Raw genomic sequence first — 26,408 nt, forward strand, 5'->3', positions numbered from 1 at the left:
TGCAACATGGTTTGGGGAGAGATGGGAGGACACCAGACCCAATCTAATAACTGATACCAACTTTATCATGAAAGGGAATTGGAGTCTGATTTAAATTTTACTTCAAGATGAAAGAAATGTGACATTTCTTCATGCTCCATTACATCTGATTCATTTATGCTTCGTAATGCTATACATAATGAGGGTTTGTTTTTTTTTTAAAGAAACCCCATTAAAACAACAAATGAAAGAAATATAAAATTGTGTATTTGTATCTGCATCTGAATTATAGTTTTATTAAACTCCACACAGTGAACTAAAAAATTTGAGCAGCTCTATACTGGGCTATATAAAAAATAAAAATAGGTTTCACAATATGTGATATAGTCCCACTGATGTTTATGGTGTATCGAGCTCTTAAGTTTTACCACTCTGCATCACCAATGGCTTTGGCAAATACATAATCTCTCCCTCCAAAACACATAACACCATCTTTCAAATAGAATTTCCATTTGTTCTTGCTTCGATGAATCTGGAGGGAGAAAAATAGTCTAAATTAATTAATTTTATAAGTTAAAGGATCATTTATAATTCTTTGCACATCACACGGGATTATTCTGACCCTAAATGGGAGTTCTTTAAAAATAAGACCTCCTCACATACTATACCTACACTTTCTCCCAATATACCTCTTTATTAGCACAGAGTGTTCAGGCTGAACCCTCAAAAGTCTCACTTTGACTCCTTTTCCTTCTACTTCACAATACTTTAAAAAATCTCAATAAAAATAAAATTAAATTAAAATAAGACCTCCTCAACATAGTTTATTCATTCATCCAGCAAATATTTGAGTTCTTGTATGTCAGGTATTATTTTAAGCACTGTAGATATATCATTTTAGAATATATATATATGTCATATATATATTTTTTTTAACTTTTTAAAACCCGGAAAAATTCCTGACTTTGAATAGTTTATATTTTAGTAAGGATGGAGGGAATAGAAATCTAATAAATATAACCTAATTATAAGGACTACTAAAAGGTCCTAAGTGCTATGAAAACTAGAACCGGAAAAGCAAGATCACAAATACAGAGGTGGGTTATAATTTTAAATAAGAAAGTCAGTGTGAGCCTGACTTATGAGATAACATTTGAGCAAAGACTTAAAGAAGGTAAAGGATAAAGCTAGGAAGATATTAACCACAGAGAACATTCCAGGCAAAGGGAACAGAAGCACCAAAGTCCTGAGGAGGGAGGATACCTGTTCAAAAACAGCAAAGGGTTCAGTATGTCTACAACAGAATAAACAGAGAGGATGTAGTTAATATTATCAGGCATGAAAAAAAGTGGAATTTCATTTTGAATGAGAAATTTACAGAAAAGTAGTGAGCAAGGTCAGAAGATACAGTTTATAATCTACAAGATTCTACTGGCAGTTCCTTGGACTTAATAAATCAGTCTAAATACAGACAAAATAAAAACTAGAAAATCCTACTACTCCAAGAGGTAAGAAATCATAAAATCATTATTACCTCTGGGTAAACCACAAGTGACTATTTAAAAACCTTAGATATGTATGATCTGAAATCAAGGGTAAAAATTAAACCCAGATGTTTATTGCAAACAATCAAACCAAAGAAGGAAAACCTGTGACCAATATTCATATACATTTTGTAAAGCATAAGAAAATACAAATGATAAACCCCTATTTGTATAGGGGGAAAGAAGTCCTAATAATGGAAAATTTCTTCTAAGTTTGACTCCTAAATTTACACTTGGACATATCTTTAAAAGTCCCTGAAGAAAATACACACATACATACATATTTTTTTAAAAGTCATTAAGGATATTCAGAATCCTAAACTCAGCATAGATGATAAAATCTGAACACTGGGATCCCCTGGGTGGCTCAGTTGGTTAGGCGACTGCCTTCAGCTTGGGTCATGATCCCAGGGTCCTGGGATTGAGCCCCACATTGGACTCCTTGCTCAGTGGGGAGCCTGCTTCTCTCTCTCCCTCTGCTGCTCTGCCTGCTTGTGCTCTCTTACTCTCTCTGTCAAATAAATAAATAAAATATTAAAAAAAAAAATCTGACCATAACTAGGAGGAGAACAACAGTAACAGCAGCAAATAATCCTAGTTAACTTTATTCTAGAATTAGTGCATAAATAGTACATTTATTCTAGAAATGCAACAATGGTTCAGTATTAGGAATTTATTAATATAAAAACTGTATTACTAGAGCTATGGAGATAAACCATATAATGATCTCCAATGATGTTGAGAAAGCATTAAATAAAGAATCTAAGACCTTTGTTTAACTCAATAAGAATCAAAGACTGCATTACACACACACACACACACACACACACACACACTTCTACCTCAGTTTAAAAGCTGTCTTAGAGGTTAGTGGGGAACCCTAAAAGTATTCCCACTAAAATCAAGACATAGACAAGGCTTATTCAAGTTTTTATTCTAGAGATCCTAACTAATACAATTAGATAAGAGGAAAGTACAACTTGCACTGGATAATGCAAGTAAAGAAGAAGAAAGAAGTGGAGGTACAGAAGTCGGAAAGGATAAATATTTACAGATGCAATGACTGCAGACTGGAAAACTCTAAGAGAATCAAGTAAAAAATTACTAAATAAAGGGACACCTGGGTGGCTCAGTCAGTTGAACGTCCAGCTCTTGATTTTGGCTCAGGTTGTGATCTCAAGAGTTGTGGGTTCGAGCCCACCTGCAACCCCACACTCAGCATGAGGTCTGCTTGAGATTCTCTCTGCCCCTTCCCACACTTGTGAGCACTCGTGTTCTCTCTCAAATAAATAAATCTTTTAAAAATATTACCAAAAATAATTCAGCATTGCTACAAAATTAATAAGCACAAATTCATACTCTTCATATGTATAATAAGCACTGGTTAGAAGATACAATGAAAAAGCCCTTTAACCACGGCAACAAAAGATAAAATAGCTAGCAGTAAATTTTTAAATACCTGATCTATGGCACCCTTCAACACTCTCTCCTCTTTGAGATATTTTCCTCACTTGGTTTCATGAAGAAGTACTAACTTTACCAGATTAAGATTAAAAATCTTAATTATATCAATTTAGTATAGGTCAATGGACGAACCAATGGGACAAAAAAGAAAATCGAATAGACCAATATAGAGGGAAATGTAGTAGGTGATAAAAGAATCATTCTTGGGGCGCCTGGGTGGCTCAGTGGGTTAAGCCTCTGCCTTCAGCTCAGGTCATGATCTCAGGGTCCTGGGATCGAGTCCCGCATTGGGCTTTCTGCTTGGCAGGAAGCCTGCTTCTGCCTCTCTCTCTCTCTGCCTGCCTCTCTGCCTATTTGTGATCTTTCTCTCTGCCAAATAAGTAAAAAATAAATATTTTTTTTAAAAAAAGAATCATTCTCTTATTAGCATGGACAAAATAGACTTTTCAATAAGTGATGTTAGGAAAATTGGGTAACCGCCTGGAAAAGAAAAATGAAAGAAGCCAAAGAAATACTACAAGAATACATGACGAATCCCCTTTAAAATCTTAAGAAAGAGCTTTCTATTCATGACTCAAAATCAGAAGCCATAAAAATTAATGTTGACAAATATAACATCTGCATCAAAGAAAGAAAAAGCACTGGGAGCAAACAACTGAGGAAAACTATTTCTGTATATAAGGGCTAATCTCCACCCAAACAATATAGAGCTCTTAGAAATCAATAAACACAACAATAACCCAATTTTTTAAAAAAAGACAAATAATATGCACAAGGAGTTCACATAAAAATAGAAATAGTCCTTAAACACATGAAAAGTTTAAAAATTTCACCAAGACATCATTTTCCACTTTTTATAATAGCAGAGATTCGAATATTTTATTGCACTCCATTGGCAAGATTGTAAGAAAAGCAGCACTCTCAGATATTGTAATGGGAGTATATACTGGAATATAGTCTAGGAGAGCAATACCCAGTAATCTCACTTCTGAGGATTTTTTTTCTTAAAGATTTTGTTTTTAAGTAATCTCCACACCCAACATGGGGTTTGAATTTACAGTAACACTGAGATCAAGAGAGGCAGGCTCTACTGACTGAGCCAACCAGTGGTCCTACTGGGTATTTTTTTTTTTTAATGGATATACTGCACACTTATGAAATATCTTACAGACGTGGTCATTCAATAGCAAATGACCGAAAAATAACTCAAAGATTCATCAGAAATAATTCTGCAATGGAAAATTACACAGCTATAAAAATATTAGGACAAAGATATCCAAGATATGTTGTCTTAAAAGACAAGGTGCAGAATACAGTGTTGACTATGCTACTTTTTAGGTTTCTACTTGAGTAAAAAGACCCTGTAAATACATTAAGAAACTATTATAATGGGTTACGTTTTTACACTCAAGGAAGAGACAGGGAGCTACTAGTAGGAAGCACAAATGGTGAAGGAGCAAGAATCAGACTTTTCATGGTGTACGTTTTATAGTGTTTTGAATTTTTATCAGACATGTATGCAGTATCTATTTATAAAACAAAGTATATATTTATAAAGGGAAAGATACTGTTACACACATACCAATTACTCATTGTACCATCATCTACCAGACAAAGCCAACTATAAATAAGCTAAAGTTTGCTAACTTGTTACATGAAGATGCAACATATTCAAATAGTTTTACACTGCACTATAGTGTCCAATTATGGTATAAAACACTCCCATCTACAGTAAAAGGTTGCATTTCACCATCAATCTTCCCTATATCATTATTTTATTTTTATTTATTATGTTTGTTTATATTTATTTATATTTATTACTTATTATTATATTTACTCGTTATTTTATTTATATATTTTATGTTTTATATTTATTATTTTATTATTTTATTTATTATTATTATTCCCTATATATAACCTTTATATTAATTTTAGAAATTCTCTAAGACATTCTATAACATGATTATATCCTTTAATTCTGCAGTCAGCATGGTGACCAATGACTTCATTTAACCTTTTTTCATGGCACATCTCAATATTTTCAGTTTTCCCCCAATTGTTAACTTATAAATTTCAAAGGTAAATTCCATAAGGTAATCAAAGCCAGATTAAATATACTAAAAAAAGCCAACAAGACAACAACAAAAGTAAAACAAAAACAACACTACTCAAAGTTTAATAAGCATGCAAATCACCCCAGGGTCTTGTTAAAATGCACATTCAGATTCCGTACTCTGGGGTAAGATCCAAAAGTCTACATTTGTAATGCTCTCCCAGGCAAACTGATGATACTGGCCTTCAAAACACACTGACTAGTAAAACTCTTAAAATACTACTGAAAACTTCAAAACTTACTTGAGATTCGCTATATTAAGTGCGATCTGAAATGAGCCAACTGATGCCCAGAACTGGGAAATTATTCCCTCATAAAAATCTACTGCTGGCAGCGGTCTCTTGCATCCCACTTTGACCTTATAGATACATTTTCTTTGCTAGCTATTTCTAAGTTCATCAGTCCCTTTTAAGAACAATTCAGTGGCTCCCCACTGCCTTGGTTTAAAATGTTTAGTACTGTTTTTAAAATATTCATCAATTAGAGAGAACTCAGACAACTAGATTTGTCAACACTATACACCTAATATCACTCCTTCTACCCCCTGTAAGAAGCAAAGACAATGTATGAAAACACACTTTGAAAAATACAAAGCACTATGTAATTAATTATAAGCTATTTCCCACAACGCAATACAACAAAGGATACTATATCCATAATGGTCTAGAATATCCTCTGTGACTCTATGGGATGCATACAAAATTTAGTGCCTTATAGTGTCTTCTTCATAGAAGGCAATATACTGTTTATATGAAACTAAAATAAGTTTCAAACCAAGAATGGTCTCTTCTCTATTACCTTCTTATGCTTATGTGTTTACCAGAATCTAAATTGCCATTTTCTATCTATATAAAATGTTATAGGAGAGAAAACGATCTTATTTTTAGAGAAACGGATTTCTTTTTATAGCAATTCAAAACACCATCCTCTGTTTCTCTCAAGTATATTAGAATTGTTACTGGGAAAAATGACAATGATGTAAATATAAATTAGTCATCGGGAAAATGCAAACCAAAATCACAATGGGATACCACTCCATACCAACTGGAATGGCTAGATTCAAAAAATCAGATAACAAGTGTTAGTGAAAACTTGGAGCAATCTAAACCCTCATACACTGCTGGTAGAAATGGAAAATGGTAAAGCCACTTTGGTGAACAGTCTGGTACTTCCTCAAACTATTGCCGTATAACCCTGGAATTTCACTCCTTTGTATATACCAAGAGAAATGAGAGTATATGTTCACACAAAAACCTGTAAATAAATGTTTAAAGCATCATTCTTTTCAATAACTTGCAACGACCCAAATGTCCATCAACAGATGATTGGATAAATAAAATGTGGTATTCAATGGACTAGTATTCAGCCATAAAAAAGAATGAAGAACTGTTATATGCTATGACATGGATGCAGCTTGAAATACTGTAAAGTAAAAGCAGGCAGGCACACATACACACATACACACACACACACATTTATTATATGATCCCTTACATATGGAACTCCAGAATAGAGAAATCTAAAGAGACAAAAAGTAAATTCGTGGTTTCTTAGGCCTGGGGTGAGGATGGGAGGAAATGGGGAGATATGGGAGTGAAAACTAAAGGGAAATGTGTTTCTTTTTGAGGTGATTAAATGTTCTTAAAATGGACTATGTTAATGGCTGCATTTGTATATTCATACTTATGAATATACAAAACCGCTGAATTGTATACTTTAAACATGAGTTGTATTGTATTTGAATTACACCTCAAAGCTGCTAAAAATAAAGAAGTAAATATACAGGAATTAAAGACAAAAGCTGACTATTCTACCACATCATCACAGATATAGTATTTTAAAAGAAGAAAAAGCAGTATTCTCTGTTAGTTGTCAAAACTGAATTGCTTTTAACTTAATCTCTAGATTTGAAAACTGACACACCTTCAACTATTTTTTTGTTTAAGTGGGCTCAGCCCAATGCAGGGCTTGAACTCATGACCCTGAGATCTTAAACTCTTGACCTGAGCTGAGATCAAGAGTTGGACACCTAAGTGCCCCTCGACTCTCTTTGTTGATCATTCTCTAATGTCCAAATAATCAAGTCCCGTTGATTCTTCCATCACTGATTCTTGCATGTTCTACATTGCCACCCCTAGTCCAGGCTCTGGTTACTTCATGAATGCACTATCCCTGTTCTAACCATTTACCTCTGCCTAATCAGCAACTACAGCCAGTTTTAAGCCCAGTTATAATTTTCTCAGTAACATTTTCAGAATGCCAACGTCCATCAAATCAAGTTTGAATTTCTCCTACCAGACTTCTGGATTTTCCAATCTGCTGCCAACTCTGTCCCAAACCCCACCTCATTTCCTGATAAATCCAAAAGAACATGTAAGGCAGAGCTGTCTCTTCACTGCCCCCTTATATATTCTACATGCATTCATTTCACTGTTCTACTTGTATTAAGCTGTTCTACTCAGAATGTCTACTCTCCACACTTATCTATATCTTACAAATCATTTAAGAACTGTTTCAAAGCTCCACATCACCCATGAAGGATTTGTGGAGAACTCCAACTACAAATGATTTCTTATATTTCCTAGCTACTTTTTGGACTTACTGCCTACACCACTCATCTTACTATTTGATTTATATGTCATGTATTTTAGCATTTGATTTATATGCCACGTACTTTAGCATTTGATTTGCCTGTCACAGATTTTAGCTTCTGATTTACCTACCATCTTATTGTATGCCATTCTTTCATTACATATAGAAACATCTTGTTTCAATAAGATTGTAACCTCCTTAAGTAAGAATTATCACTTTTTTTGTATCCCTGAGACCACACAGCACAATGTTAAGACACAAAATATATATAATTAACTAGCTTTTTCAGGATTCACTATGGATTATAATTTACCATCATATTGTCCATCATTTTACATACCTTTCTACCATAAATGCAATTAATAAACCCACAGTTCAAAAGGTGAATACAGCACCTTGTCATACTGGCAGACGATTACATTATCCGTGTCAAATAGGTCTGGCACATCCTGCTCACTAACGTCATCTCCAGAATTTAAGGGGTCCTAAAGATGAAAGATGGTCACAGTAAGGAATTTCATGATGCTGTGAATTTTTTAAAGACAGAGATACATATAGAAATAAAGGTACTTGGTGGGGTGCCTGGGTGGCTCAGTCAGTTAAGCATCTGCCTTCGGCTCAGGTCATGATCTCAGGGTCCTGGGATCAGGCCCCGCATCAGGCTCCCTGCTCACAAGGAACCCACTTCTCCCTCTCCTCCCTGCTTGTGCTCTCCCCTGTGTCCATACTCTCTCTCTCAAAGAAATAAATAAAATCTTGGGAAGGAATGAAGGAAGGGAGAGAGGGAGGGAGAGAGAGAGAGAGAGAGAGAGAGAGAGAGAAAGAAAGAAAGAAAGAACAAATGGAAGGAGGAAGGGAGGAAGGGAGGGAGGAAGTTACTTGGAAAGAGAATAGTATCGTACTTAAAAAGTCAAATAGCCTGAGTTTGAATCCCAGCTTGGATACTTGGTAACTGTAAGAGTGACCTTCGTCAACGTACTAAAATTCTTGATATCTCAGTTTTCTCATCTGTTAAATGAGGGCAGTAATAAGACCCATAGGGCTGTGGCAATGTTAAATAACATAAAGCAGGTAAGACTTAGTGGGATATCTGGCATATCCCTAAGGCCACCATAAATGATAGTTAGTACTACTTACCACATTCTACAAAAACTTACTGCATTTATTAGAATCAGAGCAGAAACTATATGCTTCTAACCTGGCTGCCTTCTGTACCTCCACTCCTGTCCTCTAAACCTTCCACTGTCTCCAGTTAAGACCAACAAATATAGTAGCCAATTCCCAAATACTTAATATTAGTCTGAATTACAGTTTAAGATAAAAAGTTTAAATAGTAGGGTACAAATAATTCTCATTTTAAAAGACTAAAGACAGGGTTAATCTTAATTGTGATTCCTCTTGATTAAAATATATTAAAAAATAAAGTGTATTTAAATTATACTAAATTACAAATGCTGTAAATTTAATTTAAAAAAAATTTTCAGCTCAAAAGTGATTCTCACCTCTTCTACAATGTCTGTTTGAGGATCTTCATTATCACTACTGTTGGCAGTTGAAGCTTCATTTGATATACTGTCAACTTCTTCTTCAAGTACCTTCAGGTCTCCTGCATCAATAATCCTTAGAAATTCATTTTCATCTACTTCTCTTGTAATTCCTATTTCGTCATTGGAAGATGTATCACCGGTTCCATCTATTTGAATTATTTCATTAATATCATCATCAGTGACCTGAATGCTTAAATCCATCTGAGAATTAGAATCCTAGAAAGAGAAAAAAATGCAGTAAAGTTTTTCAAGTCAAAAAGGTGTATAAAACATTTTATCACACAAAATATAAAATTAATTAAACATTTCACAATAATCTTAAAATATATTTATTTTCTATATTTATTTTTTTTCCTATGTAAGTTCCCTAATTTTTTACTTTAGAACAATTTCAGCATTTCTATGCAACATGGAGGTAAGGTTTAAATCATAAATAAAGTAAATCCACTCACATTCATACACAGACAACAAATGAGTTTACTAGTCCCAGGTAGTAACTGCTGGCTTTTATATATACCACCTTAAATTTATACAGTACTTGTTAGATTTTAACTCTTTCATTTTATTTTAAACAATAATTCAATGAAGTAGAAAGTAAAGTGAAATCATGCTCAATAGATAAATAAAAAACAAAGGATTATACTAGCTGAAATAAGCCAAGCACAAAAGAACAAAACGAAATCAAAACTGACAGAAATGAAAAGATAAGCAGACAAATCTATAATTATAGTTGGAGATTCAACTTTCCTCTTGCAGTGAACAATAGAAAAATAAACTGAAATTTTGTAAGGATATAAAAGACATGAAAAACACAATCGAACAATTTATCCTAATTGACATTTATAGAATACTCCATCCCAAAATAGCAAAAAGGCACACTTTTTTAAAGAGCACACATAATGTTCACCAAAATGGACCGTATTCTGCTAAAATAAATCCTGACAAATTTAACACACACAATGTTCTCTAAGTGCAAAGGAATTAAACCTGAAATCAGTAACAGAAAGATCTGGAAAATCTTCTAATATTTAAAAATTATCACATTTCTAAATACCCATGGATCGAAGAGTTAAGTCACGAGGGAAAGCAGAACATAATTTTAATTGAATATAAACAAAAACATAACACTTTAAAACTTATGAAATGTAGCTAAAGCAGTGCCTAGAGGGAAATTACAGCATTACATGATTATATTAAAAAAGAATCAAGTTTCAAATCAATGGCCTAAAATTCTACCATAAGAAAGAAAAAAGAATGAATTAAGCTCCTGGCAAGAAAGAAAACAATAAAAAGAGAAATAAATAAAATTGAGAATAGAAAAATATTGAGAAAGTTAGACCAAAAGTTCATTCTTTAAAAAGATCAATAAAATTGATAAGCTTTTAGCCAGACTGACAAGGAAAGAGAAAGAAAAAACAAATAAACACTATCAGGGATTAAAGAAGTGGTTTTGCCATAGATTCTGAAGATACTAAAAGGATAAGGAAATTGTCTTCTGCCATTTGAGCTGCTATAACAACATGCCATAGGCTAGGTAGCTTATAAACAATGGAAATTAATATCTCACAGTTATTATCTTTCTGAGGCTGGGAAGTTCAAGATCAAGTTACAAATAGATTCAGTATCTGGTGAGAACCCACTTTCTAGTTCACAGGCAGTGTCTTCTCACTGTGTCTTCACATGGCAGAGAGGCTAGAGAGTTCTGTATAGGGTCTCTTTCGTAGGGTAATTTGTCCCATTTGTAAGGGCTCCACTCTGACCTAATCATGCCAAAAGACCCAACCTCTTAACACCACCATCTTTGGGGGTTAGGATTTCAGCAATAAATTGAGGGGAAGAGGAACACACCAACATTCAGACTGAAATAAATTAGTTTAAAAAATTAATTTTGGGGGCGCCTGGGTGGCTCAGGGTGTTAAAGCCTCTGCCTTTGGCTCAGGTCATGATCCCAGGGTCCTGGGATCAAGCCCCACATCAGGCTCTCTGCTCAGCAGGGAGACTGCTTCCTCTTCTCTCTGCCTGACTCTCTGCCTACTTGTGATCTCTGTCTGTCAAATAAATAAATAAATAAATAATAAATTTAAAAATAAAAAAATAATTTTGTAGTAGCGATAAATGATTAGAAATTGAAATTTTAAACAGCACTAATTAATTTAAAATTTTACTTCGAATTCTAGAGAAGTTTCCAAAAGTTGCCCCATTGAACTTAAGTTTTGTGGGTTTTTAAAGTTTTTATTTAAATTCTACTCAGCATTTAGTGTACTATTTGTTTCAGGAGTAGAATTTAGTGATTCATCACTTACTCATAATACCCAGTGCTCAACATAACAAAAAAAATGCCCAGTTTTTAAGAGTCTGCACATCTACTAAGTGGGAAGAAGTCTAATGAGCTCTTCACCTCCTTGGAGAGATGAGGGCTGCCTCCTCTGTGGAGAGGGAAGCACTCTGAGAAGCTATGCTCATGTGATTGTGGTGCATTGCTTTCAGTTCTAATTGAAACTAGGAAATGCAGGGAAGTGTGATAAAGAAAACAGGAACTGGTGAGTGTGGAAATTAGTGGACTTTTTTCCCCACAAAATCTGTAAAGACAGACTAGCTTGAGTTAGGGGTGTGATTTCCGGGTTATATATGAGAAGAGGTGTCTTAGAGCTAACAGCATGAAACCAACAAGGGAATATCCTTCACTTCCCTGTGACTCCAGGCACAAGTTGCAAGAACGCTCCTTAAGAAGAAGCACAAGACTGTTCCAAAAGTAAACATGTAGAGGAGAGGTTGGGGTGGTGATCGATTTATTTATTTATTTATTTTTATTTGACAGAGATCACAAATAGGCAGAGAGGCAGGCAGAGAGAGAGAGAGAAAAAGAGAGAGAGAGAGAGAGAGAGAGGAAGGGAAGCAGGCTCCCTGCTGAGCAGAGAACCCAATGTGGGGCTCGATCCCAGGACTCTGGGATCATGACCTGAGCGGAAGCCCGACGCTTTAACCTGCTGAGCCACCCAGGCGCCCTGGGGTGGTGATCTATTTAAATCAAACCTAGTTCATACAGTTTTGAGTGTTCTGTGTCTATGTGAATATCTAGCACAGTGCCTACTTTACAGAAGCATTCAATAAATGGTCATTGCAGCAAAACAAATAATAATAAAAAATTTTAAAATCTTAAAAAATAAAAATAAAAACAGCAGTAATTAAATCAGCAACGGAAAAGAAACTCATCACATACAAGAGATCCTCAATAAGGTAACATGCAGATTTCTCAGCAGAAACTTTGAAGGCCAGAAGGCTGTGGGATGATATATATTTAAAGTTCTGAAAGAAAAGAATGTCAACTGGGAATTCTATATCTGGCAAAACTGTCCTGTAAAAATGCGTGAAAAATTAAAAGATTCTGAGATAAAGGCTGAAGGAGTTTATTACCACTGTACCTGCCCCACAAGGCTCCCTAAAGGGAACCCTTTAAATTAAAATGAAAGGAAACCAGACAATCACTCAAAACCATACAAAAATAAAACGTTTTCTGGTAAAAATACATAAAGAAATGCAAAAATACAAAAAATACAAAAACCAGTATTATAATTTTGTTTGTAATTCTACTTAATCCTGAACAAGATTTAAAAGACAAAGGCATAAAAGCATTTATTATTATAGATCTGTGTTAAGGGAACACAATATATAAAGATGTAATTTGGGATATCATTAACAAAGTGAGAGAAGGCAGAGCTGAAGAGGAGCAGAATTTTTATAAGAGACTGAAGTTGGGTTGGTATCACTTCAAGACCATAATAACTTTAAGATACCACAAGTAATCCCCATGGTAACCAAGAAGAAAATATCTATAGAATATACACAAATGGATATGAAAAGGGAATCAAAATGTGTCACTACAAGAAAATCAACTAAACACAAAGGAAGGCAGTAAGGGAGGAATTGTGGCACAAAAAAAGCTAAAAGACAGAGGAAACAAGTAACAAAATGGCAAAAGTCCTACTCTATCAGTTATTACTTTAAATGTAAATGGATTAAGCTCCTCATCAATAGACACACATTGGCAGAATGGATAAAAAACAGGATCATTAGATATGCTGTCTACAAGAAACTCACGTTAGAGCTAAGGACACACATAGGTTGAAAGTAAAAGCATGGAAAAAGATACTTCATGCAAATACCCACCAAAAGAACTGGGCTATGCTACTATCAGACAAAATAGACTTTAAGCCAAACGCTATCAGAAGAAACAAAGAAAAACATCATACAATCAAAAAAGAATCAATTCACCAAGAAGATTTGACAATTATAAACATATCAGCACCAAACATTATAGCTCCTAAATACATGTAACAGTGACAGAATTTGAGAAATAGATACCTTTATGATACTAGTATGAAACTTCAATACCCCACTTCCAATAATGAATAGAACCAGACAAAATAGCAATAAGGAAATAAAGAATCTGAATATTATAGGCCAATTGGACCTAAAAGACATATAAAACATGCCACCCAACAATAGCAGGATACCCATTATTCTCATTCTCAAAAACACAGAGAACATTCTCTAGGAAAGACATTTTAGGCCACAAAACAAATCTTAATAAAAAGACTGAAATCACATAAATTATCTTTCTGATCATAATAGAAAGAAAACACACAAGATACGGAAATTAAACTATAGACTCAAAAAATCAATGGGTCAAAGAAGAAATAAAAAAGAAATAAAAAATAAATCAATCATATAGTTTTGGGTTTATTTCTAGGTTTTCTATTCTTTTCCATTGATCTATAGGTCTGTTTTTGTGCCAGCACCATACTGTCTTGATCACTACAGTTTCCTAATATAACTTGAAGTCAGGAATTGTGATGCTCCCAGTTTTCCTTTTCTTTTCCAAGACTGTTTTAGCTGTTCGGGATCTTTGGAGGTTCTATGCAAATTTTAGGATGGCTTGTTCTAGCTCTATAAAAAATGCAGTTGGTATTATGATAGGGATTACATTAAATGTGTAGATTGCTTTGAGTAGTATATACATTTTAACAATATTTGTTCTTCCAACTCATTACTTGGAATGTGTTTCCATTTCTTTGTGTCATCTTCAATTTCTTTTAGAAGTGTTTTTATAGTTTTCAGAACTTCTTTGTTTAGGTCTATTCCTAAGTATCTTACCTTTTTTGGTGCAATTGTAAACAGAATTGATTTCTCTTTCTGCCTCTTCATTACTAGTGTATAGAAATGCAACAGAGGAGGGAGGAGCAAGATGGCAAAGGAGTACGAGAGCTAGTTATCATCAGGTCCCAGGAGATCAGCTAGATAGTTATCAAACTATTCTGAACACCTACAAACTCAACAGGAGATCAAAGAGAAGAAGAGCAGCAATTCTAGGAACAGAAAATCGATCACTCTCTGGAAGGCAGGATGTGCACAGAAGTGAATCCAAAGCAATATACAGAAAGAGAGACCACGGGGGGAGGGGCCGGCTCCTGGCAAGTGGTAGAGCAGCAGAGCACAAAATTAGAATTTTCAGAGGTCTACTCCACTGAAAGACATCACTCCAGAGGCTAAGCAGAGTGTGGATCCCTTGTGGGGACAGTGTGGTCTCAAGACCCACAGGGTCACAAAAAAACCAGGGGTGTCTGAGTGTGAGAGCTCCCAGGTATCAGAATGGGGAGGCCAGCTACAGAGACAGAGCCAAGGAATGGCTCTCAGCTTGGGGCTACCTAAAACCATGATCCGAGAGACAGATCACAGCTCTTTGAGCAGGGACCCAACAAGCAACAGATCCGGGTAGACTCACCTTCCTCCTCTGGGAGGAGTGGTGCAGGAGTGCACAGCAGGAATCTGCTGGGTTTGGAGACTCCAAATGGGGTCATGCACTAGAGATAGAAACGCTCAGTCACAGGCTGGGAAAGAACGGAGTGCAGCCAGGGTCCAGGGAGATGGGAGTGATTGACTGCTTTTCTCTGAGGGTGAACTGAGGAGTGGGGCCCAACGTCTCAGCTCCTCTGGGCCTGAAACTGGGAGGCTGTCATTTTCATTCCCAGCCTCCAAAGCTGTACAGGAAGCATTCAGGGAACAAAAGCTCCTGAGAGCAAACCCAAGCAGATTACTTAGCCTGACCCCTGGCAAGGGCAGTGCAATTCCACCTTGGGCAAAGACATTTGAGAATTACTGCAACAGACCCCTCCCCCAGAAGATCAGCAAGAACATCCTGCCAAGACGAAGTTCACCAATCAATGAGAACTACAGAATTTCAGAGGTAGGGGAAAGCAACACATAGAATTCATGGCTTTTTTCCCACAATACTTTAGTCTTTCAAAGTTAAATTTTATAAATTTTATTTACTTCTTATTTTTTTTATTTTTCCTCTTTCCTTTTAATTTTTTTTAACTATTTATCAATGCTTTCTTTAAAATCTTTTAAAATTTTCATTGTTATAGTCATATTTTATCCCCTCATTGTATTTAACTTATTTTTTGTGTACATATAGTTTTTTCTTTCTTTAAAATTTTGGGATAAAGTTTCTTCTAATAGATTAAAATATACCCTAAATCTAGCACATGCTTTGTTCTAGTCTCCAGCATGATCACATTCCTTTCCCCTTTTTTTTCTATTTTCAACCAACTTCTTAATCAATTCCTTTTTTAGAATCTTTTTAAATTTTCATCTTTATAGTCATAGTACATCCCTTCATCATATTTACCCTTATTTTTGTATAAATCTAAGTTTTTCTTTCTTAAAAATTTTGGGAGTTAGTTTCTTCTAGCAGACCAAAATACACCCAAAATCAAGTGTGTGGCTCTGTTCTATTCACCAATCTAATATATATATTTTTTTCTTTTTTTCCTCCTTTCTTCATCCCCCAGTTTTGGGTCTCTTGTGATTTGGTTAGTGTATATTTTTCTGGGGTTGTTGCTACCCTTTTAGCATTTTGTTCTCTCATTCATCTATTCTTATCTGAATAAAATGCTAGGGTGGAAAAACTCACCACCAAAAAAGAACAAGAGACAGTACCAATGGCTATGAGCCTAATCAATATGGACATTAGTAATATGTCAGAACTAAAGTTCAGAATGACAATTATCAAGGATCTAGCTGGGCTCGAAAAAAGATACTAGAAAATCTCTTTCTGGAGAAATAAAATCCCTTTCTGGAGAACTAAAAGAACTAAAATACAACCAGGTTGAAATTTTAAAAAGCTATTAATGAGATGCAATAAAAAATGGAGGCTCTTACTGCTGGGATAAATGAGGCAGAAGAGAGAATTACTGATATAGAAGACCAAATGATGGAGAATAAAGAAGCTGAGAAAAACAGAAAAGGAGAAACAAACAACTACTGGACCATGAGGGGAGAATTCAAGAGATAAGTGATACCATAAGATGAAACAATATTAGAATAACAGGGATCCCAGGAGAAAAATAAAGAGGGGAAAAGAAGGTATATTGGAGCAAATTATAGCAGAGAATTTCCCTAATTTGGCAAAGGGGACAAGCATCAAAATCCAGGAGGCACAGAGAATCCCCCTCAAAATCAATAAAAATAGGTCCACACCCCGTCATCTAATAGAAAAACTTACAATTCTCAGTGACAAAGAGAAAATCCTGAAAGCAGCTTGGAACAAGAGGTTTGTAACGTATAAGAGGTCTGTAACATACTTCTATCCACAGAGACTTGGCAGACCAGAAAGGACTGGCATGATATATTCAAAGCACCAAATGAGAAAAATATGCAGCCAAGAATACTATATCCAGGCTGTCATTGAAAATAGAAGGAGAGATAAAAAGCTTCCAGGACAAACAAAAATTAAAAGAATTTGCAAACACCACACCAGCCCTACAGGAAATATCAAAAGGGGTCCTCTAAGCAAAGAGAGAGCCTCAAAGTAACAGACCTGAAAGGAACAGAGACAATATACAGTAACAGTCACCTTACAGGCAATAAAATGGCAGCAAATTCATATCTTTGAATAGTTACCCTGAATGTAAATGGGCTAAAATGCCCCAATCAGAAGACACATGGTATCAGAATGGATTAAAAAACAAACAACAACAACAACAACAACAAAAAAAAAAAAAAAAACCCAGAAAGCAAGACCCATAGAAACGCTGTCTGTAAGAGACTCATTTTAGACCCAAAGACAACTCAGGATTTAAAGTGAGGGGTAGGAAACAATTTCCCATGCTAATGGACATCAAAAGAAAGCTAGAGTGGCAATCCTTGTATCAGATAAATTAGACTTTAAGCCAAAGACTATAATAAGATATGAGGAAGGATCCTCTGTCATACTTAAAGGGTCTGTCCAACAAAATCTAACAATTTTAAATATCTAATTTATTAGTTATTTAATTTAATCCCCTAATTTAATCCCCCAACATGGGAGCAGCCAATTATATAAACCAATTAATAATACAATGAAAGAGACACATCAACAATAATACAATAAAAGCACGGGACTTTAATACCCCCCTCACTGAAATGGACAGATCATCTAAGCAAAATATCAATAAGGAAATAAAGGCTTTAAATGACACACTGGACCAGATGAACATCACAGATATATTTAGACCATTCCATCCCAAAGCAACAGAATACCCATTCTTCTCTAATGCGTATGGAACATTCTTCAGATTAGATCATATCCTGGGTCACCAATCAGATCTCAACTGGTACCAAAAGATTGGGATCATTCCATCCATATTTTCAGACCACAATGCTTCAAAACTAGTACTGAGCCACAAGAGGAAAGTTGGAAAGAACTCAAATACATGGAAGCTAAAGAGCATCCTACTAAAGAATGAATGGGTCAAGCAGGCAATTAAAGAAGAACAAAAAAATTTATGAAAAAAAAAAATGAAAATGAAAGCACAACTGTTCAGAATCTTTGGGACTCAGCAAAGGCAGTCCTGAGAGAAAAGTATATAGCAATACAAGCCTTTCTCAATAAACAAGACAGGTCTCCAGTACACAACCAAACCCTACACATAAAGGAGCTGGAGAAAGAACAGCAAAGAAAGTCTAAATCCTGCAGAGAAATAATAAAAGATTAGAGCAGAAATCAATGAAATAGAAAGCAAAAGAACAGTAGAACACATCAACAAAACTAGGAGCTAGTTCTTTGAAAGAATTAATAAGATTGATAAACCCCTGGCCAGACTTATCAAAAAGAAAAGAGAAAGGATTGAAATTAATAAAATCATGAATGAAATAGGAGAGATCACAACCAACACCAAAGAAACACAATTATAAGAACATATTATGAGCAACTATACACTAGCAAATTTGACAATCTGGAAAAAATGGATACATTCCTAGAAACATAAACTACCAAAACTGAACCAGGTAGAAATAGAAAACCTTAACAGACCCATAACCAGTAAGGAGATTGAAGCAGTCACCAAAAATCTCCCAACAAACAAGAGCCCAGAGCCAGATGGCTTCCCAAGAGAATTCTACTAAACATCTAAAGAAGAATTAACACCTTTCTCCTGAAACTGTTCCAAAAAATAGAAATGGAAGGAAAACTTCCAAACTCAATTCATGAAGCCAGCATTACTTTGATCCCAAAACCAGACAAAGACCTCATCAAAAAGGAGAATTACAGACCAATATCCTTGATGAACACAGATGCAAAAATTCTCACCAAAATACTAACTACTAATAAGATCCAACAGTATATTTTTTTTTCTTCAAAGATTTTATTTATTTATTTGTCAGAGAGAGAGCGAGCGGGAGCAAGCACAGGCAGACAGAGTGGAAGGCAGAGTCAGAGGGAGAAGCAGGCTCCCTGTGGAGCAAGGAGCCCGATGTGGGACTCGATCCCAGGACGCTGGGATCATGACCTGAGCCGAAGGCAGCTGCTTAACCAACTGAGCCACCCAGGCGTCCTGAGATCCAACAGTATATTAAAAGGATTATTCACCATGACTGAGTGGGATTTATTCCTAGACTGCAAGTTTGGTTCAGCAAGTGCAAATCAATCAATGTGATACATTAATAAAAGAAAGAACAAGAACCATAGGATACTCTCAATAGATGCTGAAAAAGCATTTGACAAAGTACAGCATCCTTTCTTGATCAAAACTCTTCAAAGTGTAGACATAGAGGGTACATATCTCAAGATCATCAAAGCCATGTATGAAAAACCCACAGTGAATATCATTCTCAATAGGAAAAAACTGAGAGCTTTTCCCCCAAGGTTAAGAACACAGCAGGGATGTCCACTATCACCACTGCTATTCAACAAAGTACTAGAAGTCCTAGCCTCAGCAATCAGACAACAAAAAGAAAAAAGTTTTCTGAATTGGCAAAGAAGTCAAACTCTTACTCTTTGCAGATATGATATGATACTTTATGTGGAAAACCCAAGACTCCTCTCCAAAACTGCTAGAACTCATATAGGAATTCAGTAAAGAATATAAAATCAATGCACAGAAATAAGTTGCATTGCTATACACCAACAGTAAGACAGAAGAAAGAGAAATTAAGGAGTCGATCCCATTTACAATTGCACCAAAAAACATAAGATACCTAGGAATAAACCTAACCAAAGAGGCAAAGAATCTGTACTCAGAAAACTATAAAGTACTCATTAAAGAAATTGAGAAAGAGGAACTGAGGAAGACACAAAGAAATGGAAAAACGTTCCATGCTCATGGATTAGAAGAACAAATATTGTGAAAATGTCTATGCTATATCTAAAGCAATCTATACCTTTAATGCACCCCCTATCAAAATACCATCAATTTTTTTCAAAGGACCCTCAACTCTATGGTCAACTAATCTTCAACAAAGCAGGAAAGAATGTCCAATGGAAAAAAGACAGTCTCTTCAACAAATGGTGTTGGGAAAATTGGACAGTCACATGCAGAAGAATGAAACTGGACCATTTCCTACACTACACACAAAAATAGACCCAAAATGGATAACAGACCTCAATGTGAGACAAGAATCCATCAAAACCCTTGAGGAGAACACAGGCAGTAACCTCTTCAACCTCAGCCACAGCAACTTCTTCCTAGAAACATCACCAAAGGCAAGGTAAGCAAGGGCAAAAATGAATGCTTGGGACTTCACCAAGACCAAGAGCTTTTGCACAGCACAGGAAACAGTCAACAAAACCAAAGACAACTGACAGAATGGGAGGAGATATTCACAAAAGACATATCAGATAAAGGGCTAGTATCCAAAATCTACAAAGAACTTATCAAACCCAACACCCAAAGAACAAATAATCCAATCAAGAAATGGGCAGAAGGCATGAACAGACATTTCTGCAAGAATACATCCAAATGGCCAACAGACACATGAAAAAGTGCTCAACATCTCTCAGCATCAGGGAAATACAAATCAAAATGACAGTGAGACACCACCTCACACCAGTCAGAACGGCTAAAATTAACAAGTCAGGAAATGACAGATGTTGGTGAGGATGTGGAGAAAAGAGGAACCTTCCTACACAAGGGGAACCTTGGTGGGAATACAAGCTGGTGCAACCATTCTGGAAAACAGTATGGAGGTTCCTCAAAAAGTTGAAAACATAGCTACCCTATGACCAGCAATTGCACTACTGGATATTTACCCTAAAGATACAAATGTAGTGATCTGAAGGAGCACGTGCAGCCGAATGTTTATAGCAGCAATGTCCACAATAGCCAAACTATGGAAAGAACCTAGATATCCATCAACAGATGAATGGATAAAGATGTGGTATATATATACACAATTTAATACTATGCAGCCATCGAAAAAACATGAAATCTTGCCATTTGCAATGATGTGGATAGAACTAGAGGGTATGTGCTAAGTGAAATAAGTCAATCAGAGAAAGACAATTATCACATGACCTCTCTGATATGAGGGAATTTGAGTAGGGTGTGGGGTCATGGGGGGCACAGAAGGAAAAAATGAAACAAGATGGGATCAGGAAGGAGACAAATCATGAGAGACTCTTAATCTCAGGAAACTAATTAAGGGTGAGGGGGTGAAAGGGGAGGGATAGGCTGGCTGGGTTATGGACATTGGGGAGGGTATGTGCTATGATGAGTGCTGCAAATGGTTTAAGACTGATGATTCACAGACCTATACCCCTGAAGCAAATAATACATTATATGTTAATTTTTTAAAAAAAGAAATTCAACGTATTTCTGCATGTTGATTTTGTATCCTACGACTTTGTTGAATTCATATAGCAGTACTAGCAATTTTTTGATAGTCTTTTCAGTTTTTTATAGAGTATCATGTCATCCACGAAGAGTAAAACTGACTTCTTCCTTGTTGATTTGGATCCTTTTCTTTTTGTCTGATTGCTGAGGCCAAAACTTCTAATACTATGCTAAGTAACAGCGGTGAGAGTAGACATCCCTGTCCTATTCCTGACAACAGAGGAAAAGTTCTCAGTTTTTCCCCAGTGAGGATGATATTAATTATGGGTTTTTCATATATGCTCTTAATTATGTTGAGGAATATTCCCTCTATCCCTTCTTTGTTGAGGGTTTTTATCCTGAATGAAAATTGTTCTTTGTCAGATGCTTTTTGGGTATATATTGAGAGGATTATATGGCCCTTATCCTTTCTTTTATTAATGTGGTGGTCAACTAATTTTCAACAAAGCAGGAAAGAATATCCAATGGGAAAAAAGACAGTCTTTTCAACAAACAGCATTGGGAAAACTGTACAGCAACATGCAAAAAAATGAAACTGGACCACTTACATACACAAAAATAAATCAAAAATGGATGAAAGACATAAATGTGAGATAGGCAACCATCAACATCCTAGAGGAGAACACAGGCAGTAACCCTCTTGGCATCGGCCATATCAATTTCTTATTAGATACATCTCCTGAGGCAAGGGAAACAAAAGTAAAAATAAATATTGGGACTTCATAAAAATAAAAACCTTCTGTCCAGTGAAGGAAAAAATCAACAAAACTAAAAGGTAACCCATGGAATCGGAGAAGATACTTGCAAATGATGTATCTGATAACAGGTCAATATCCCAAAATCTTTAAAGAACTTATAAATTCAATACCAAAACCCAAATAATCCAGTTAAAAATGGGTAGAAGATATGGACATTTTCCCAAAGAAGACATACAGATGGCTGACATAGGAAAAGACACTAAATATCATTCATCAGGAAAATACAAATCAAAACTACAATGAGATATCACCTCACAACTGTTAGATTGGCTAAAATCAACAACACAGGAAACAACAGGTGTTGGTGAGGATGTAGAGAAACAGGGAACCTCTTACACTGTTGATGGGAATGGAAACTGGTGCAGCCACTGGAAAACAGCATGGAGATCCCTTGAAAAGGTAAAAATAGAACTACCCTATAATCCAGCAATTACACCACTAGGTATTTACCCAAAGAATACAAAAATACTGATTTATGCACCTTGATGTTTATAACAGAATTATCAACAATAGCCAAATTATGGAGAAAGCCTAAATGTCCACCACATGATGAATGGGTGTTTCTTATCTATCTGTGTGTTTGTGTGTGTGTGTGTACATACATACAATGGGGTATTACACAGCCATCCAAAAGAATGACATCTTGCCATATTCTATGACATGAATGTAACTAGAGAGTATTATGCTAAGCAAAATAAATTGGAGAAAAACAAATACTATATGATTTCATTCATATGTGGAATTTAAGAAACAAACAGATGAACATTGGTTGTGGGGTAGGAAAAAGAGAGGCAAACCAGAAGACAGACTCTTAACTATAGGAAACACGCTAAAGATTGCTGGAGGGGAGGTGGGCAGGGAGGTGTGGTTAAATGGGTGATGAGTATTAAGGAAGACACTTGCTGTGATGAGCACTGTGTGTTGTATGTAAGTGATGAATTACTTAAATTCTACATCTGAAATTAGTATTATATTTTATGTTAACTGGAATTTAAATAAAAACTTGAAAACAAAAACAAAAAAATCTTTTATGAAAAGGTAGTATCTTAAGACAAATAAAAATGAAAATACAACATAACAAAACTTATGGGATGCAGCAAAACCAGTGCTAAGAATGAGATTTATAGCTATAAACGTTCACATTAGAAAAGACTTCAAATTAATAACTTAAATTTACACTGTAAGGAACCAGAAAATAAGAACAAAGCCCGAAGCTAGTATAAGGAAGGAAATAATAACAATTAGGGCAGAGATAAAGTAAAGAATAGGAAAAAAAAAAAAAAACAGAGAAAATCAACAAAATGAAGAGTTCGTTCTTCAAAAAAAATTAGCAAAATTGATAAGCTTTTGGCTACGTTGATTAAGAAAAAATTAAGACTCAAATAACTAAAATTGAAATGAAACTTTACTACTGATTTTACATAAAAATAATTATGAGAGAATACTATGAACTGTATATCAACAAATTGGATGACCTAAATGAAACAAACAAATTTCTAAAAACACGCAACTTACCAAAAATGAATCATGAATAGAAAATCTGAATAGATCTGTAAGAAGATAGAATTAGTCATTAAAATCTCTCAACAAAGAAATGCCCAGAACCAGATGGCCCCACTGGAGAATTCTAACAAACATTTAAAGAAGAATTAACACCAATCCTCAAATATCCTAAACAAAATACTAACACACACAGAATTCAACAGCACACTAAAAAGATCACACATCATGACCAAGTGGGATTTATTCCTGGGAAGCTGGGATGATTCAACATATGAAAATTCAATCAATGTAATACAACATATTAACATAATGAAGGGGGTACACATAATCACCTGAATTGATACAGAAAAGCATTTGACAAAATTCAATGCCATTTCATAATTTTTTAAAAATACTCTAACTAGGACTAGAAGGAAACTGCTTCATTATAATAAAGCCCATCTATGAGAAGCCCTCAACTAAGAGCATACTCAGTGCTAAAAAAACTTAAATGTTTTTCCTTTAAGATCATGAACAAGGCAAAGTGACCACTCTTGTCACTCCTTTTCGACAATGTACTATAAGTCCTACCCAGGACAACTAAGCTAGATAAATAAATAAATGGCACCCAAATTGGAAAGGAAGAAGTAACATTATCTATTTGCATATAATACTATCTCATACCTATACAAAACCCAGAAGATTCCACACACATAAAAATGTGAGAACCAATGAATGAATTCAGCAAAATTGCAAAAGGCAAGAATGAACATACCAACCATCAGCTGCATTTCTATACATGAATAATTAACAGCCTGAAAAAAATGCAGAAAATAACTTCATTTAACATATCATCAAGTAGAATAAAATACTTAGGAGTAAACATTACCAAGGAGTCCAAAGACTTGCTCACTGAAAACTGTTAAACTTTCCTGAAAGAAGTTAAAGAAGCAAGAAATAATTGGGAAGACATTCTGTGTACATGAATCTTAAAGAGTCAATATTGTTAATGCCACCCAAAGCCATCTATGTATTCACTACAATCCCTATCAAAACCCAAATCCTGATTTCTTTCTTTTTTAAGATTTTATTTATTTATTTGAGAGAGAGAGAGAGAAAGAGGAGACAGAGCACAAGCAGGGGCAGGGGCAGGGGCAGAGGAAGAAGCAGGCTCCCCGATGAGTAAGGAAGCCAATGTGGGACTCAATCCCAGGCCCATGACCTGAGCTGAAGGCAGACGCTTAAACCAACTGAGCCAACCAGGTGCCCTCCCTATTTCTTTTGTAGAAATAGAATACCCATCTTAAAATTCATATGAAATCTTAAGGGACCCTGAATAACCAAAACAGTCTTGAAAAAGAAGATGTAAGTTGGAAGTCTAAAACATCCTGATATTAAACCTTAAAAGAGAGTAGTTAAAACAGTGTGGTGTTGGCATACAGACAGATAACAAACCAACAGAAAAGCATAAAGAGCCCAGAAACAAATCCTCACATTATATGGTCAAAAGATTTTTACGTGATTCCCCATTCAATGAGGAAAAGGGCAATCCTTTCAACAAATGGCACTGGGAACACTGGGTACCCACATGCAAAAGAAAGTAGTTGGACCCTTACCTTATACTATATACAAAAATTAACTCAAAATGGATCAAAGATTTAAGCCAAAGAACTAAAACTATAAAACTTTTATTTTTTTAGAAAAAATCATAGGGGAAAATCTTCATGATGTTGGACTTGGAATTATTCCTCAAAGAGGATACCAAAAGCACAGGCAAAAAAAAAAAAAAAAAAAAAAAAAGAGGCAGGAGGGATAGATAAAATGGCCTTCACCAAAATTTAAAAATCTTTATGTATCCAAGGACATTATCAACAGAGTGAAAACACAACCCACAAAATGGAAAAAAAATGTTTGTAAGCCATATATATATAAGGAGTTAATATCCAAAATATGTAAGAAATCCTATAACAACAACAACAAAAAAAAACAACTTGATTTAAAAACATACAAAGGACTTGAACAGACATTTCTCCAAAGAAGATAAATAACCAGTAAGTATGTTAAAAAAATGTTGTGTCCCTAGTAATTAGTGAAATGCAAATCAAAACCACAGTAAGATACCACCTCATACCCATTAAGATAGCAATTATCAAAGGAGTAAAACAGGAACTAACAAGTGCTAGTAAGCATGTGGAGAAACAGAACCCTGGTGCACTGGTGGGAATATAAAATGGTACAGCTACCATGGAAAATCGTACAGCAGTTCCCTAAAAACCTTAAACAGAATTACCATACCATCCAGCAATTCCACATTTGGCTCTATATCCCCCAAACAATTGAAAGCAGAGACCTGACATATTTGTACACCCAAATTTACAATAGCATTCATCAAAATTGCCAAAGGGTATAAGCAACCCAAATGTCCATGGACAGATGACTGAATAAATAAAATACAGTATGTACCTAACACAGAGTAGTTTTTAACCTTAAAAAAGAAGGAAGTTCTGAGACATGCCTCAACATGAATAAACACTAAAGACATTATACTAAGTGACAAGGGATACAAAAGAACAAACACCATCTGATTCTACTTCTATGAGGTTATCTGAAACAGTCAAATTCATAGAGATAGAAAACAGAATGGTGGATGCCCAGGATGGGGTGAAGGAAGGATGGAGAGTTATTTAACAGGCATAGAGTTTCAATTTGGGAAAGCTAAAATGTTCTGAAGATGGATGGAGGTGATAGTTGCACAACAATGTGAATGCACTTACTGCCAC

At 35.3% G+C, this 26,408-nt stretch overlaps 1 protein-coding gene across 1 annotated transcript in view; it reads right to left on the reverse strand.

The window, feature by feature from the left end:
* Positions 1 to 246: 246 nt before the first annotated feature.
* The window catches only part of GTF2A1L (general transcription factor IIA subunit 1 like), a 49,733-nt gene continuing 23,571 nt past the window's right edge, over positions 247 to 26,408 (reverse strand). Inside the window, exons 7-9 of the mRNA XM_082746884.1 lie at positions 9,195 to 9,455; positions 8,088 to 8,177; positions 247 to 511 (exon numbers count right to left, since the gene is read on the reverse strand). Coding sequence (XP_082603010.1) covers positions 404 to 511; positions 8,088 to 8,177; positions 9,195 to 9,455 — 459 coding nt within the window. The 3' untranslated portion in view covers positions 247 to 403. The remainder of the gene's footprint in view (positions 512 to 8,087; positions 8,178 to 9,194; positions 9,456 to 26,408) is intronic.

Source organism: Mustela nivalis, assembly GCF_964662115.1.
Source record: "Mustela nivalis genome assembly, chromosome: 8".
NCBI lineage: Eukaryota > Metazoa > Chordata > Mammalia > Carnivora > Mustelidae > Mustela > Mustela nivalis.